Consider the following 19,221-nt stretch of genomic DNA (forward strand, 5'->3'; position numbering starts at 1 on the left):
TTTCATATTATGTTTTATGGGGACTTTCACTGAATGACAAAAAAAAAAAACCCATTGAACAATGTTTCGAACATTTATTAAGCATGTTAAGGTTATAAGAGGGTCAAATTTGTTCTTGAATTTACGGGATGAGCATCACTCTAATAGTTCTCACACATAATCATGTGATACCCTCTATCACATTATAAATATATATTGTAAGACATAATATAATATAATATAATATGATATAATATAATATAATATAATATAATATAATATAATATGATATAATATAATATAATATAATATAATATAATATAACATAATATAATAGTAATATATGACATGATATGATATAACATTATATCATAATATGATATAAATACAATATTATTGTATTTATATTGTATTACATATAAAACACTTTCAGTAATGAACATATATCAACCTTAGATTTTACAAATTATTGTCTTACCAATAACTATCGTATTGAAATATAATCACTTTCTCATTAAAATCGTCATGATGGTCATGTTTGTGTTGTTGTTTGGGCACTAAGATTTCGATTTGAGCTATTACGGGTGACCTTTTTATAATATTATTATCCCGGTATGTATAGGCAAAGACAAGGTTATTTTACCATCAAACTGAACCTATATACCCCCTTTTCTCATGTCTTTCTCATCCTCTTGTTTTATTTATCCACGTTCTTCTGTTTTCTTTCTTTCTAAATTCTTTCTCACTTCTCTATGACTTTGTCAAAAGCGTCAGATTGCAGATTCCAATTGTATATGTCAACTTTTAAATGTCAAATGTTACAACAACGATATATCTGGGTAAAACATAATCAAATTCTTTGAAAATAAAAAAAAGATTGAAGATTGAAACGGCATTTCTTTTATGACCAAAACAAATCAATGTGATTTAGATTTCTTAATTTTGGTTAGACGCGGGATACATTCATCGCTTGTTTATTTCCTCTCTTTGATCACGATTTCGTATGGTGTCAGTAGACGTCCGGCGGCCGTCTTGGGGATGATGTTGATAAGGTTCTCGCTCTCCTCGTCCGGTACCTTAGAGAAGGTGTAGTTCTGGAGGAACCAGGAGAAGATGAGGAAGAGGTCGGCCTTAGCAACCGCCTCACCGAGACAGCTACGGCGACCCGCTCCGAACGGCATGAAGCTGGGAGGGTGCTGGCGGACTGTCCCGGCCTCGTCTAAGAAGTGTTCTGGTAGAGAGTGGAAGAACACACCAAATAATTGGCCAGAACCTAAATATCACTGAACTTAAGTTACAATATTTCACAGTCAGTTAGTAGGTTTCTACGACTCCCGCATGTGCCGATATAAATGTTGCACCTGGTCCCATTCGTGTACCACGTACGAAGAAGCAGGCTGTATAATACAGACCAAACGTTTAATAAGCTCATGTGCACGTTGGAACAAATGACCTTTCTATTTTCTTAGTTGATTAGGCACTTTACTCATATTCAAATCAACATGATGCGTACCGGTTAGTTTGCCCGGCATAACAATTTATGGAAATTGTGTTAAACAAAAAATGATCTTGCATAGCGAGACCAGGTGACCAGAATGGTCCGTCAAACAACCCTTGGGGAAAGCATCCATTTCTTTGTTTTGATTTGAATGCATTAAAACATGTTTATATTCGTATTACCGATACCAGGTTTGCAGTCAGGTGGATGTAATGGCAAGTATCATGTACAAGGATTACATGAATAATCATTATATGACAGATGCTTATCTCCTTGAATTTAAAAACCATCATGCGTTTTGGTACCAATGACCCTTTTCTGCTCATGCGCAAAGTGCCTCGAACACTAGCTTTAGAGGCAACTTAAAGGAGACCTCCGGATGATTTTCAAATATTTACATTTGAACATATATAAATTAGTTATACTGGGTACAGAGTTTCAGTATTTATAATGATTGGGATGAAAAATAAGAATGTTTTCGAAATTTGTAACAAATTGCAATGAACAAGGATGATGACATGGCAGCCTCACCATAAGAATGCATGAGATGTGGCTCAAGGAAGCAGCACAAAAGAAGAAGGCATGCATAGATTACACACAGGTGAGCTTGCAAGCATGCGGTATTGTAATGGAATGACACTGCTACATTTCTGAGATATGTGAGGCTCCTATGTCATTATCTTTGTTCAGTGTAATTTGTTTAAGGTTTTTGAAAGTACTGTTTCTCTGCTCAAGAACCACAATAAATTCTACAAATCTATACATGAAGCTGTTGATTTATGTACTACATGATGTGAAATTATGAAAATCGTCCGGAATGCCCCTTTAACGCCTTATCCAGGGAGGTGCTACAGAGACGGAGTGGCAACTCTTCGTAATTCATGCAAACACATGTTTGAGTTCAAGGCGTTACAATAATTGGATGTCTAGCATTCCACTACGCTTTGAAGTCATGCTCGCCACCGCTCTAGTTGCAAGACGAAATTCGGAGACGAAGAACGCATTTCACCTTTCGATGAATTACAAGCTTTATTTTACCGTAAAATTTTAAATGAAATACTCGAATTGATTGATAATAGTTTAGGAAAGAATTCAATATTATAAACACGTGTTTCTAGTTTCTTCGTAGTGCGCAAATCGAAATGAAATGAAACTTAGGCCCTCTTGAAAACCTAATATTTTTCTATAATGCGCACATTTTCGCATGTTAGTTTTTATATCTGCATTTTGATTCGCTGCTCCAATTCAAGGTACACAAATCCATTGTTGCCATCACATTAAGAGAGAGAGAGAGAGAGAGAGAGAGAGAGAGAGAGAGCGAATTGCAGTAGGGGCAAGTATTTCTAGATGTTAGAGCGCTAGTCATGATTATTGATGCTCTCTTTTGTCAAAGCACCTGGTTTCCACCTGTAGTTTGGCGCATAACTTCTCGGCGGTGCCAAGCATGACTTCAAAGGAGAGCAGGATATGAGGAGTTGTATCTCCTTCTCTAGCACCTCCCTGCCTTATTCTCAAGCGACGTTTTGTACCTTTTGTCCAGCAGCAACACTGGATAGTGGTGCTGTGATGTTGTGCTGGTGTTGATTATCATTGACAAAACTTATTGATTGTGCACTTCAAGGGGTGCAATGTATATACGACCTTTGGTTGATATTCTGTATTTCATGTCACGCTACCGGTTATCTCGGCAAAATCTCGGCTCACTTTGTCAAGACGTTTCCCGTCAACCGGGAAACACTCAACCTAAGAACAGTACGTAGAATGTATCGAATATTTTTCTTGTGTGCGTGTGTGCGTATTCGTTTTCCTTCTTTTTGCATGTCTCCAAAACAGTAAAAATTACATGGAAAACATCAACTTCGTTTGTTTGATAAAAACTAATCATACACTCTCGCACAGTCTTTACATGAGTTCGATAAGACCATGGACCTATGTAGGTCCATGATAAGACTACCGAATACATAGACAGGCTCGTAACTATGATTTTTTTTTTTTCGGGGGGGGGGGGGGAGGGGGATTGGATATGGGTCGAAATCGAAATGAGTGAACCTTTCTGACAAAGTGAAGAGATCTTTTTTTCCCCCTGTGGGAGGGGAAACAAAAATGTAACGTTCAATGTTGGAATACACACATACACACAATAGCGTGAGAACGTAGTGTCCGAGCTGGGGGGGGGGGGGGGGGGGATATAGAATCTCTTCCATGTTAGGGAACTTCTGCACTTTAAGAAATTAAATCTAACAATGTGATGCACGCTTCGGGTGGAAATGTTTAAAAATTTGAAGTCATATGTTGGCTATGTATCGTTAAACACCCCCAACAAACCGAATTCTTAATTGCTGCATGATTTTGTAATTTGCTGAAGCTTGTCCTAGGATTACCTACCTGGCTTGAAGGAGTCTGGGTCATCCCATTCCTGGGGGTCAAAGTGCATTGAATGAAGGTTGACGATCACAATGGCTTCTCTGGGGATGACGTAATCACCTGTATCATTTTATATCATCAAAAGAATGAACTTTTTTTTTTTTACCGTGTATATGACCGGCGGCCAGTCATTTTCATTAAAGAAAACAAATACAATTTCGAAATTATTCATAATATAGTATAAATTATCATAGTCGGACATCCGGGTAACACCTAGAGTCAAAACAAACCCACGACCGGCGTGTTTTTGTAGGCGAAGTTGTCAACCTTTCTTCCATGATTGGCTTTCGGTAAATTCCATGAAACTATAAGACATGGTAAATGTTAACATATCTGGTAGGCAGTAGAAACTTTAATAAGAAATTACGATAAAGTCCCCTCTTGAATCTGTTGAATCCGCATAGTACTATACTTGTGTGTAGTCATCACTGCTGATTTGAAGTGAACCCAACACATTAACAGTGCTGTCCACAAAGCAAATGAAGTCCAGGCCTTTCTCACACCCAATTTTTGCATAAAATCCTCCCTTGTCAAAGCCACAACTTACAAAACGTTAATTTGACCAATGTAGAATTTCAAAGAACCTCATGCGCAAAGTGGAAATGGCCCAGAGAATAGCTGCGAGATTTATTCTGAATCGCCACCATAATAGTGTCACCAAAGTGTCACCAAAATGCTGCAAGAACTTGATTGAACCACTTTGTAACAGCGCAGAGAAAATGACAGACTAACCATGTTATATAAAATACACAATAATTAATCAAACTTCTTTGGACGAGGATCAGGTGAGTGTCAGACATGTCGCGCGTGATCCTCATCGGACGATCCTGCCTCATCGGATCACCGCCCTCATGTCTAAATCTGAACTGATAGTCGACAACACAAGTCGGATCCACCGGACTGCGATTTGATACTCTTCGGTGGCTGCTCGGTCACACTGCGGTCACCGGAATCGATAAACTTAACTTCCGATGAGTGACCGATGAGAGAAAATCTCTGTGGAATGGGGGTATCAGATACCATACTCGCGAACTGAATTGCATTGTCATTCATTCTTTCCGAGAACAGCAAGGCCGAAGCTGGATTCCTTGTCCTCGGAAATTGTTGCAGCGCCATCTGTGGGGGCATTCCGTAATTGACTGACGGTTGATAACAGTGGCTAGTCTTTGTTCTTTATATTTGCTATCTATGTGCTTGTAAATATCGTCTGTAGATAAACTGTATGATAATGTCAATGACACTCAAATGGACGCCAATTACGGTGAACGCACAGAGTCTGAAAAAAATCTTTAAATTATTGACGGAAGCAGAACATCTAACGTATACCTACAATACAACCAAATAGTAAATGAATGTTGAGAGAGTAAGAAAGACAGAGAGAGGGAAAGAGGGAAATGCAATTAACCATCATCTATCTACTGGTATATTTCCAATCCAAATGTACATATGCAAGCTATTTAGTGCTACTCAGATTGTCACTCAAACTACATGTGTTCGGTTTTCTGTAACCATACTCGACTAATCACTGACTGATGTTTTGATTTGTTTTTTTTCCCCTAAGAATCTAGACATAAAGACAAATGATAACAACAATCTTCTCAATTTTGCTTTACTGCATTTACTTCTTTTCTTCGGGGAAATCGTTTTTTGTCATGGAAAAACACCAGAGAGTAAAACCATCTAGTATTGAGATAAGGAGAAAAAAGCGTTCTATTCCTTAATTCTATAGATCTATTCGGAGTATAGGGGTGGGGGAGGGGCTTCAAAAATAGGAGTACACTATCAAGGATAATACAATAGGTTATGCAATTAGTATTATAGATGCATAGGCTAAGTCAGTTCATAAATTAACTATTGTTAGACATACCGATGGCTCCCAGTTGTGACTGGAATTGACATTAACATAAAAATAGTGCCCAAATTCAACAGGTTTTTGGTATCCTGGAATAATAATGGAACGGACTTACACACCTAAGAGGTATCTAATGTATTCAATACGGAAGTGGCTCATTCCTTTTGTCCGTTCCGCATGTAGCTATTATATGAAGTGGTGTAGCAGGAATGAATTCCTTCATAACATAGTTCCTGGCAATCAATACTCACCTATTTTGGTATCGCACATGGCCGAATGTGGTAAAGCAACAGGAACGATCGAGCTGTATCTCATCACTTCATACAAAGTGGCCTCGGTGTACGGCAGCGTCCCGCGGTCCTCGATGGTTGGCACACGACCACGGCCGACCACGGAGTCGATTTCCGCCTGGGCCTTCTTCTGCATCCCCGGGTTCTCGGACATCAAGGCAAATGCCCAGTACAAAGTGTCAATGGTAGTTTGTGTTCCAGCTGCATGCATTTACACAAAAAACAAAAAACAAAAAAAAAAACCAAACAAACAAACAAACATACATACATACATACAAACATACAAAGCAATCAAACGAAGACCCAAATACCAATAAGAAAGATTTTAATGAAGCAGCTGCAGAAAGCAAACGCTTATCAATTATCTAACATTTTCACAAGATTGCATAGTAGTCCTTAATAATACGCTTACATCATGTTCCCAGCGGCTATGGCAGCCCCATTTGCCCCAAACTAGTGAGCTGTGGGTAGGGAGGATATTCTACTGCCCCCCCCCCTCCGGATTCTAGTCTTGTTCCTTCCAGTCCTCCCTAACGACCGCATCTAAAGCCCTGTTTCAACAGACCTTACCCTGACAACGGTCGGTGCAACGGCCGGGTTACCAAATGTATCGTCTCAAGCAATAAAACCGCAGGAGAGAGGGAGGAGTAGCGTTTAAACATTTTTCTTTAGAATTTAAATTCTAGTAAGCTATCATTTCCTTTTAAATGGTGAAAAGTTGAAAAGCTTTGATGGTTTTAACCTATATCAAGGGAGCTGAATCCGAATATGGATAAGACAACTTTTGTATCCCTGAGGTTCTGAGATATCCAAAATAGTCGCCAAAAATTGAAAATTTGATATTGAGTATTTCCGTATTTAAATAATGTTCAAATTGAGAATAAATCGACGGTTTTATCTTGTTTCGAGAGTGCTAAATCCGAATCTAGTTGATTTGCAACTATTTCACCTATGAGATTTTTTTTTTTTAATATCCAAAAATTGAAATTCCACGTTAAGTGTTTCCTTATAGATGGTGAATTAATCAATACGAAAATTATGGTTTCACCCTATTTCGAGGGTACTGAATCTGGATCTGGTTGATACAACTGTTGAATTCTTGAGATTTTTGAGATATCTAAGATTTCTTGTATTCTTTTTTGGGAGCCATCTTGAATATCTCAAAAAAACTCAATGATGCAAGACTTGCTGAACCAGGGCGCAGTTTCACAAAATTTGTCGACAGTGACAAGCTGCGATAATTGTTATAAGCTACTGAAACCCTTGCATCCAATTGGCTGAATGCTATTTGTCATAGAAATGCGGCAGTTGTCACTGATAACAACTTTTAAGAAACGGGACCCAGATTTGGATTCAGTACCCTCGAAATAGGGTAAAAACCATCAATCTATTTCAAATTTATTTGTATCTTATAAGGAAATACCAATATCAGTATTTACATTTGGCGGTCGATTTTGGATATTCAAAAATATCTGGAATGTAAGATTTGTTTTAGTCAGATTCGGATTCAGCATCAATAGGGTAGGAACATCAGCTTTTTCACATATTCACTGTTTCAAAGGAAATATGGGAATTTCCATTTTTTTTTGCGAACATGTCGAATATCTAAAAATCCTCAACAAGAATGCAATAGTTGCATCATCCTGATTCGGATTCAGTACCCTGGAAATGCTATAAAATGCCATTTCTTATCCAATTTTTCACTGTTTATAAGGAAATAGAAATTTCAGATTTTGGTAGTCATATCAGCGGCCATTTTGAATATATCAAAACCCTTACGGATGCAAGAGTTGCATTATCCAGATTCAAAATACGGTAAAACCACCTACGAAAGAAAAAAAAAAAAACATCGGGCAGACGGTAAAACAACGTTCAGCCTCTGGCAACCAGACAAACAGAAGAATCTCTCATCTAAACCCACGGCGTGTTACGTTTCGGGCAAGCGGGGCCGCCGTGGCCGCCGGGACTCACATTGTGTAAATGCAGCATAAAAAGTCTGAGATGGTTTTCCACGGGACTCACGTCCTGTTACGTTTGCCATCCCGTCATTCCGCGTTGTGTCACGTCTACTATCCCGTATAGCTGCATGAAACGTGACTGCCGCGGCCGCCGGGAGACGTACCATTATTGCGATTCATATGGCTGTAGTCGCATGTGCGTGTGAGCAGGGAGGTGGAAGAAGGTGTGAGCGCGTGTTTGTGCGAACAACAGGAGAAATGCGAATAACCCTTCATGCTTTCACCAGATTCTATTATGATTAAACTGAAATATATTGCATTTCCAGGAAGGGCTAATTTTAAATACTCTCATAATGTCAATTCTTGTCCCTACAGCGATGTACAGTACGAACATTAGGTGTTTCATGATTCTGATGCTCAACATTGTTGCAGCCTCAGCTCTGTTTGTTTTGATATTGATGAAAAATTATCATGAATACTGTATTCTGTTTTTAAGAGCGAACGTCTCAATCTCAGTCAATCTGACCAGTGTATTTACCTGTGAAGATGTCCAGCAGTGTCTGCAGGATATGGACATCGGTCAATTTATCCACGTCCTCCCCTGCTCGCTTTGCGTCTTCTTGTGCCTTTAGCAGCATGCTGTAGAAATCGCTGATGTTGTCTAAAAAAAAAAACACACACACCAAAAACGTATAGATGAATCTACTTCATGTAACATGTTAGTTTTGCTCTGTGTGATTTCTTGGACGCTGCCATCATATTGGTATTATGGTATGTTTTATTCTGATAGTAAGAGTAATTTAGCTCAGTGAATACTCCATGAAAAAAAAAAAAAATCTAAAGGGCAGCAAATCTGAACTGCAAACCAACTTTATGATTCCAAATTATATTGAAATGATAAATACACCAATTTGCAAACGTTAATACTGTAAGTCGGGAAAATATTCTAATTAAAATGTCCCTTCGGACGTTGGAATTATGATACACTTCAATCAAGGAAGTATTGGCCGATGAATAAAATGACGTATATATATATACATATATATATATATATATATACGGTCGGGACCCCTTCTTGCACTCTCTATATATAACTGCGCACATGACAATTTACACAGTCGTCACTACCTCTTGAACAGTTTGAAACTGCCTTTCCACCACACCCCGGGATTGTTGGCCGGCCAGGGGAGCCAAGGAAGCAATCCGACTGAGTTGCCAAGACATTTTGTAATTTGTGTTTACTTGCACTTGGCAAAATTAAAACTTACTTTAGTTCTTGAAATTCACTAAAAACCTCAATTGCCAGGGTCGTTGGATTGCTGGTTGTGTTGCACCAGTTCAGATTTGATGACATTTATGAAGTCATTCATAAGATCCTTCATCAAACGTGGCCCGCTGCTAGGGACGTACTTGGCCCAAGAGAAGTAGTCAGCTGCAAGACCGAGACCAAAGTAACTGTTAAACTCGTCATTCAGCTGCATCCATTCCCTCACTTTGGGGTCGTGAAGGGCGTAGCTAGATTGATGGAGAGGAGGTTAATGCTATAAATGGTAGTACAGATATTAACGGCGAAGAAAGTGTCTTAAAGAGGCTTTACAATGTTGAGATCGGGGTAGGTACAAATTACAAATAAAGATGTTATTAAGATTTATGTATTATTTTACGATTTTCTCCAGAAAACAAAATGGAATGTATATAAAAATATTCAAGTATGAACGAAAAGTTAGAATACAAGGAAGACGAAAGCAGATGATGAAGAATATTTTTGTCACGTCGCTGCACGTCACTATATTTTTGGTGTCTCTCTTTCACTACAAAACACAAAACTCCTTCATTCTCCAATCTCCTCTCTCTTTTCTTCTTTCACTCTCTATTTTTTGTCTATCTCCTTCTTTCTATATCTCTGTACACGTTTGATTGGATTTGAATCGACTTTGAATTTGAATTATTATCGTTTGTTTTTCACTGCCCTCAACTCAGGTAATAATAAATGCTTGTTATCAAGCGACCATGGGACTGACAGGCAGTTTTCAAGTCATCCTCGAAGACTGGCAATATTGCCTCGAGAGGCAGAATCACTGCCGGTTATCAGAAACCTTATACACATCACATGTGTGTAAGTGCTTGTTGTGTATGTTTATACTGAAATCACCGGGTTTTCCTGTCGTGTGTAGTACCTCTTTCCAAAGCACATCTGTGACAGGACACTGGACGTAAGCAGGGTAAGGAGGAGTCGAGGGTCCATCGGCTTCCCGCCATTCTCGGCTAGCTCCTTCTCCACTTTCGGGTACACGCTGGAGACCAGCTTTTGCAGGGGCTTTCCGGTCGCAAAATGCCTTGATAATCCAGAAAATATGTGAAAAATCACATGGGCTATAATTTTGTATGTGAAATAGACTTGTATTCGGCGTGAGACATCAAAGTCATGCAGTCAAGGAATACTGGATGAATATTCAATCAAATGCCGTCCATAACACAACACAATCTGCGTACAATGTATTATTCTTACTAAATGTTCCCTTATCCGCCTGCTTTTACGGGAATATAGGATATCATTTTCAAAATATCTGTGTTTTAATGGTAAAATTTATAGAAATTGGTTTCTATTCAAACATGATTATACAAGTCTCAAACACATTATATTTGTTCGTCTTGGAATACGACTGGTTACTTGAAATGGCTCTACATACCTGAGGGCAGTGTGACCTAATTTCCTATGAAGCTTCCAAGTATCAGAGTAAGTACTGAGGATTATGTCCTTAAATCCACTTGTGAACAGCTCGGCTGCCAGGAATAAGTAAAAAAAAACCCCAAAGTGATAGAAACATGGTTTCATCTAGGGTAAAGGAAATGAATCTCACATTCATATGAAATACAATCCGACTCAAGTAGATTGCTAGATTGACGTAGCTTACCCTATTCGGCTTTTATACTTGTTACTGCAATACACACTTCATTATAAATACCACCATGTAAACAGAACCATCACTTACACTTTTTCCTGTGACTATGAAATAAATGGAAATGATAACAATTAGTCCAGTAACCGATAGAGCAAATGTTCTTTGGCCAACTTCGCGCAAAGAAAACAACAAAGATAAAAAAGCAAGTCATGTAGGGTGTCACAATGCGACCAGTTTTAACCCCCCTTCTCCTCTCATTTGCATTAGGATTATGCATGCTCACATCTTAGCTTTATTTTGAACACATTAGCTAGGGACTATTATAAGGACTAGGATAAGGTGCCAGTCTGACTAGCAAGTCAATAACACATAGCCCAAGATTTTAGCATAGTTCAGAGAGGTGAGTTTAATTGGGTAGGATGCAAAACCTTTTGTGTTTGTGTATGCAAGTGAGTATGAGAGTGCCTAGTTATGAGAGAGAGTGTGTGAGAGTAGACAGATGATACCAAGAGCTCCTTGCAGAAGGACGAAAAGCTGAGGAGCTGCAACCAGGCCCCTATATGTGTAGCCATAGGGAATTGGTTGAGGCACTGAGGCTAAGGCACACCCAATTTGCAAGGTGGTTTTAGCATGCCTGGCAAAACTAAACATTTGCAGACAGCGTGACTTCTGGCAACACAGGCCAGGAGAAGCCAATTCCAACGCAACTTTTGGCAGCACAGGCCAGGAGAAGCCCCACCTTCCCCCAGCTCGACTCACCCCTTTTATGAACTGGATGAGCTGGGCTCATGACAACGCTCATAACAGTTCACGACAAAGCTCACGACAAAGCTCCCGACAAAGTTTCAGTCCGTCTCGCTATATAACGTGACATCCTGCAGGATCAACCCCGAGATGCTATTCAGCGCGCAACTCTATCTGCACTCAGCATTACGCCACTCGTCAAACACTCGTCATTATTCGGCATTGTTCGCCGTCGGTCGGACTTCGGAGTCCCGCTATCAGAACTGATCGCCGTCCTCGTCCTACAGGATGACGCGTTTGCCCGTCGTTCATCCGCGCGTACGACCCGGGGACACCGCAATGTTGTAGACGTCACGATCGTGAACCGAAGGACTCGATAGAGCGATCTGCACCCCCCTTTTGAAGGTGCTACTTATCCCTTTAAAGTCCTTGCTTATGTTTACGTCTGCCACAATGTAAAATTGGTAGGATAACATTTTTTTGCAGCAACACTGTTTATGTAATTCCTTGGAAGTGTCAATTGTTGTACCCTTTGATTTTTATTTCATTTTGACGAGCCGGAAAGCACCGAGCTTCGTCAATAATAAACAATTTATTTCAAGGAATACATTTGTGCAACGCCGCCTTTCCTTGGAGTTCATAATTTATACCATTATACCACTGTAACAGGACTTAATCTATCGTCAGCCAGACTACTCAGAGCCAAGAGCTGACATAGGGAAACATTTGAACGTTTTACACACATGAGAGCTTTTGCTTTAAACGAATTCTGAAAAAATTCTGAAAATGAATGATTTCATCGATCGTGAACTGAAGGACTCGATAGAGCGATCTGCACCCCCCTTTTCAAGGTGCTACTTATCCCTTTAAAGTCCTTGCTTATGTTTACGTCTGCCACAATGTAAAATTGGTAGGATAACATTTCTTGCAGCAACACTGTTTATGTAATTCCTTGGAAGTGTGAATTGTTGTACCCTTTGATTTTTATTTCATTTTGACGAGCCGGAAAGCACCGAGCTTCGTCAATAATATACAATTTATTTCAAGGAATACATTTGTGCAACGCCGCCTTTCTTTGGAGTTCATAATTTATACCATTATACCACTGTAACAGGACTTAATTTATCGTCAGCCCAAGGAGCTTCATTGTGTTTGAAGCTCCTTGGTCAGCCAGACTACTCAGAGCCAAGAGCTGACATAGGAAAACAATTGAACGTTTTACACACAAGAGAGCTTTTGCGTTCAACGAATTCTGAAAAAATTCTGAAAATGAATGATTTCATTCACAAGAATTTTTTTTTCAGCAAAGGGAATTTCTTCTAATAAAAGTTTTTTTTTCCTTTTAAAAAGTGTTTTTCCCCGTACAAGAGAGCCCCTTTTCCCACATAAAGGCGAGTGTTTCTCTTAAAAGAGAGTAATATTTGTTTTTGCATCAAGGGAAAGTTTTCCTCGCAAGAGTTTTCTTTTATCTTTTTCTTTTTAATGGAAAGCAAGAGATTTTTGGAGGTGAAGTTACATAACGCGTCCGGATCAATGTGGAGTAGTGGTGCAATTTGCATCACATGCAATCTCCAGTATATCTTCAGATAAACCACAACTATTTCTTACCCGAGTAGAAATCAGGTCGTCCGGCGAACTCCACACCCTGCTTTATCACAGCCTCCTTTACAAGGTCCTTGCGATTTAAGACCACCATCCATCGCTGTCCAATCTTGAGGCCAAAGATATCACCGTACTTCTTGGCCCATTTACCGAACACTACCTCTGGGCTGTCAGTCATGTCTACACAAGAGATGGAGATACTAAATTGACTCAGGTGAAATGGTTTAACCCTCTGTGCCCTTTTGGTGCTAATTGGATTTAAAACGAAAGGGTGGACGAAATAATCGTGAAAAAGCGGTCCAGGTACTAGTAGTTCCATTTATACAACGAGGAAGAGCTAGGAATCCGAACATGAAAGGCCTTCCTATTCTGTTCATAGGGTGTTGGGAGAAGTCTGTTCATGGAGCTACGTAGCTCCATGGTCTGTTGTTAACATTTTCCTGGTTTTATAGAGAATCTTGATTTTTCAGAACTACAAGCCTTACAACCATCTATCTATCAAACACCATCTATCGATCTATCTTTCTTCTGAAATTACTCAGTACATATAGGGCCGATATTATGTGTTTGTTAAAAAAAGAAAACCGTGCTTTGGGGGTGTTTATTATGAGATGAACAGTTGGAACGTATGTGAAAATAATCATTCACCACACAACATGCCTGCAATGGACTGAAAATTAAAAAAGGATATCCCTCACAGACCTTGCTAAAAAAAAAAAGAGAAGAAAGAAGAAGATCCCAAAAATCTTCCCGTTAAGAGAGAGGGAAAAAAGATACAAAGAGATGAAGAACTACAGAAATGAAAATAAACAAAATAAAGCCAAAACAACATCACTTGTTGTTTTAACTCACCATAGATGCTACCCACAATGGGAAGACCCCTTGGTCCGGGCGGGAACCTGCTTGGTCGGCTGACGCTCCATATTGCCATGGAGACCAGAAGGACTCCAAGAGTAGCTGTGATGGTCAACCCATTGACCTGTCCGAGGCTGGACTCCGTCATGTCCGTTAGGGTTCCAAGGATGTTGATCATGGTGGTGTTACGACCAAAATCACTCTGAGAATGATCGCACAAAAGAAACCATCAACTAATGCTCAGGCGGTTTATTAACAGTGATATTGTGGGTACAGACTCGTAATCGGTTTTCACATTGATCATTACAATAATGATCAAGAGAAACAATTATAAAACAGTAATGGAATCACATACACGCATGACAGCCAAATCTGAAATCACAAGGTTCCCTTTGGAAATATCCAAATACGATGTTCGATGCACAGATGAATGATCCTTGACGCACCGATGAATAATTCCTCCGATGTAAATCCAGAGGCGAGGGTTGTGATAATCCTCGGTATAGATCCGGGGTAAAAATCCAGGATATACGTCCACGGCGAAATGTGCAGAATCCAACGTTATGACGACCACGTCCAGTCGATGCGTTGAACGATGATTCACTTTATAATGTTCAGCTAGGAATCCAGCCCGTCACAGCTCTGCCATAGCAATGTCCGTTGACATTAAGATATGGAGTCTATCTCCAATGAAGGCAAATCAATTCTCTGCAGGCAAAATGTCTCCCGGGCCTTATCTCCACAAACATAACAGGTCAGCAGGTAACACAGGACTGACTATAACAAGTTGCTTCAGAGCCAGAAGTGACGTAACTCTCAGAGCAGAGGTGTTGGGCACTCTGCCTACAGCAGAATTTCCCCGGCTTTCATATCCATTCACCCCTTTCTAGCACATTCTGTAACTCTCTCCAACCTGGGGCCACACACCTGAACAAACTAGCAAGTCCAAGTTCCAGGAATCCTGGATGACTCACTGCCTACGCATAACTATGTGCATAATATGATCATTGCCAAATATAACTACCAATCACATAGGGCTACAGGGACAGTGCCTCACTCTGCCAAATATGTTAGCACTTCCTAGAACATTCTAGACTGAGTGAGAAATCATTCTAGATCGAGTGAGCTATAATGTATTCCCTGTCACATGCATGTACTGTAGCTACATTGTATACCACCTAGAAAATTCTCCACTGATCTGGTCAGCCTGTATGTACTCTATCTATACCAAATAGAATGTTCTCCATTGATCTGGTCAACCTGTGTACATACACATTAAAACGACCATGCATACAGTACATAATACATAATACATGTACATATAGTGTGTACATTTGTGACAGTGGTGATCGCAGCTAATCGACTGATTCCCGCGTTGTGCACTGTGGAAGACATTTGCTTGCTTTAACTTCATCAACGCAATTTACTCAAAACAAGAACATGAATCACTTTCTGTAACAGGAGACATATTCCATTGTAAGTCGATGGCATTTGAAATTACAAATGACGAACGGATATATCTATTATCGGAAGTATAAAATCCCGCTCTTTCTTTAGCAACAATGTGTAAAAAAGGCAAGAAGGTAGCTCTTTGATAAACACGGCTGAGTGAGATAAAATGATTATTGGCCGCTAAAATGAATGCCATTCTGATAGGCAGTAAATAGAATATGGCATCGCATAACTCTTGTGAGGCCAGGAACCCGGGAAAATAAGAGGACCAAAAATATTAGTCCAGGGAAAACAAGTACTGTATACAAGGCACAATACTTTGTGTAAACCATCTGGTATATGATTTTGCCTTAGAATTTCCACCAACAAATTAAAGACGGCAAACCTTTTTCCCTCTCAGATAACCACTTTAAGGAAATGCTGTGAACTTGAAGAAGTATAAACATTCCAAAATGTTCCGGACCTTCAGGGCAAAATGTAAGGTTTTCTTCAATGACAAAGCCAAATTTCTACTGCTTAAATTCTGTGCTACAGTATGGCCTATTCAATTGTCAATGTCGTTTTCCTTTAAAAACATTTGATAAAAAGGTTTCAAAGTTAGTAGGTATCTACATGAGACTTCTTTTACAAGTTATGATTTTCCATTTATGAAAATTTTGAACGATTATGGGACTCTAAAGCCTGTAAATGAAATTTGTAACATTTTCAAGGATTACATGCAATTTTTGTGAAAAGTCACGTCACGATATACCAACCCAACGAAAGTGATTGATGACTACTGGGGATTCAGTCTAGCCAGGGAGGTGGTTTCCTCTCACCTCCCTGGTCTAGCAGACCGCAACTGCAGCGCTAGTAACCGTGCATTCAATTGGTTTAAGCAATGAGGAGCTCTGTGTACACAACTTCTACTACTTCGATTCCACCGATTTTTTTTTTTCTCATCGGTTAGTCGTCGGACGCAAAGTGTTTTGCTTGATGAGGCAGGATCGTCCGATGAGGATCACCCGTTACATGTCTGACATTCACCTGATACTCCACCAACTAAATTGGATTCATCAGACGGCGATCCTATTCACTTCGGCGGGTGGCCGGAAGCCACAATCTTTGCTTCTGATGTGTGACCAATGGGAAACAATCTCTGCGGGAGCTGCCCAACACAAATCGACCCCTCATCTGAGGGTAAACGATATTCTGCTCCTTCAGATTGCTATCCGTATCGGAAATCGAAATGGACTGGTCATTAACAATTATCAGATGCTCATCTGATTGCAATCTGCGATCTGCCTGAGTGTCCGAGAGCCGCCCAATACAAATCCAATCCTCATCTGAGGGTACACGATATTCTGCTCCTTCCGATTGCTATCCGTATCGGAAATCGAAATCAGAGGGTTACACCTCAATAATCCACTTGTCATCGGACATTCATCGCATAACGTGTGATGGCAATCTGACGACCAACGGATTATAAAAGGAGGATGGGATCCCAGGGTCAGCTGGTACTTGCGCCTGACAGATGTTCACCTCACAAGTGACACTTCTTCACTCTAGAAACAGCTCTTCACTTAACACCTGCATTGGAAAATGGTTCCAAGGGAGATAGCAACGAGGCAGGGAGAGGGCTCAAGTTAAAGAACTAAAAGTTAAAGTCCTAATTCCCCTCCAGCATCTCAAGTGTCAGTAGATTCCACTGCCTCTCAAACGCCACTACCAGCACTCGTGATTACCTGTAGGACAGCTCAGGATGATTCGGAGGTAAAGGAGGCTCACATCAACCCCATTGCTACTGTTACTGAGACCAAGGGCTCCCTCAGTATTTATTGATAACAACACTTGAGTTAAAAAACAAAGTGAAATGAAGGGAAAAATTGTTATGATGAAAGCATTGTTTTGAAACGCTTTAATCCTTACTTATCTAAAGATCTCACAGATATTCTGGACGTGACACTTAAACTCAAATGTTTTGTACATTGTGAATTTTCAGGAACCAATGGGCCAGGCAGTTTCCATGACTGCTGCTGTTACCACCACTACCACTACCTCCACTACCTCTTCTACTGCGACTCTCGCCGATGGATATAATGAAGATAGAGATGATCAGGGAAGGGACCCTGATGGAGAAGACACCCAGCTCCTACCAGAGAGGACGCAGAAACCAAGGCCTCCCGTCCTTCCCTCCGAAGAAGAGATGGCTGTGATGGCCAAATTCCTCAAGGAGAACGATGGCCTTTGGGGCCTACAACAAATCAAGAGACCTGTGGAATGACACCCAGGCAAGAGCACGTCTGTGGGATCAGCAGAGACATGTCATGAATGATAAACAGGAAGGGGGACACACCATGAGCAGGGCGAGGATGGAGCTGCAGCAGTACACGAGAGCAAAGCTTGGTCGGTGGTTAAAGAAGAAGAACAAAGTGGGTCTGGAGTTGAGGTCTTTACTGATGTCAACAGGCACCTGCTGCAGCTGATCAGCTTCTCGATCCTTCATAATGTGCACGGAGCAAAGGTGGAACGTACGTGATTTGTGTTAGGGCATGAAAACGTAATTGTGCAAGATACATGATACAATAAATTAAAAAGTATACAGTTCAACACATTTTTTTTTTTTTTGGGGGGGGGAGGGTTTCATGAACCATCTTGAATCATCTTTGATTCATATTTTCAGATTTCTTCATATCAAAATTATTAAGATCTGAAAACAATACTTGTATTGTATATTTTCAGCCACAGGAACATGGCCAGAGGACCAGCACCTCAGGAGGTGTGGTGGTGGTGGTGATGGTGGTGGGGGGGGGGGGGGGGGGAGGGAGGAGGGGGGGGGGTAGGGAGAACCAGGAGGAAGGAGCAGAACAAGAGGTACAGCCTAGCCATAGGACAGGGAGGTGACTGTCATAAGAAGTCTGCATATGGAACATGGAACCAGCAGAGATAAAACTCCAGTTCCAAAGGAGAGCAAGGAAAGCAACTGATTGCTCTGATAGTGAATTTGAATGACCGGATTTTAAATTTGATTGCTGATTCAGTGCTGCGAGCGTGGAATGCATGAACTTGAATGCTCGGAATAGGAACGTGAATGACAAAATTATGAAATTTACCGGGAAAACCTATATGCTGATAGGAGCTTAATCAAAACCGTACTCACCCGTTCTTGCCTGCACGCCCTGTCGAGAAGAGTATTGGGCTCCCGTTACAGAACCGCCCACTGTAGAGGTTGCTTTACAGTACAAGGTTATTTAACTTTGGACTATAACATTATTGGTAGCACCATGGGTCCATGGTAGCACGTACGGCTATACGGTGCAAGTAGACACAAACGAAGGAAGAAGGACGAACTGATCAAAGTTCCAGATATCATGAGACACTCGACGTCTCATGAGTCTTCAATGTGAACATTATTTACACATTATCTATATGCGTACATTTAAGATCACACACACAAAAACATTCCACACATTCATACATACTTACATGCACGCATGAATGCATGTATCCACACACGAAGGAGGTTTTTGGTCATACAATAATTTACCCACACATATTAAATCCCTCATATAGTCCCCATAATGATATCATGTATTAACAAATAAGAACTTCTTTTTATGATATAAAGGATATTATAAGTGGTGGGTAGGTGATGATGGTTAAGTTTTTGACATTCTACAGTCAT

The 19,221-nt window shown here is 40.3% G+C and overlaps 1 protein-coding gene across 1 annotated transcript; it reads right to left on the reverse strand.

Moving 5' to 3' along the window:
- Positions 1–852: 852 nt before the first annotated feature.
- On the reverse strand, positions 853–14,283 carry LOC140226279 (steroid 17-alpha-hydroxylase/17,20 lyase-like). The gene is made up of 9 exons (XM_072306776.1): positions 14,103–14,283; positions 13,257–13,430; positions 10,692–10,785; positions 10,179–10,337; positions 9,305–9,516; positions 8,540–8,662; positions 6,005–6,244; positions 3,863–3,961; positions 853–1,210 (listed from the first exon to the last, which is right to left on the reverse strand). Exons 1-9 carry the CDS (start codon positions 14,281–14,283, stop codon positions 954–956), a joined length of 1,539 nt encoding a protein of 512 aa, XP_072162877.1. The 3' UTR covers positions 853–953.
- Positions 14,284–19,221: the final 4,938 nt, after the last annotated feature.

The sequence above is a fragment of the Diadema setosum genome, chromosome 3, assembly GCF_964275005.1.
Source record: "Diadema setosum chromosome 3, eeDiaSeto1, whole genome shotgun sequence".
NCBI lineage: Eukaryota > Metazoa > Echinodermata > Echinoidea > Diadematoida > Diadematidae > Diadema > Diadema setosum.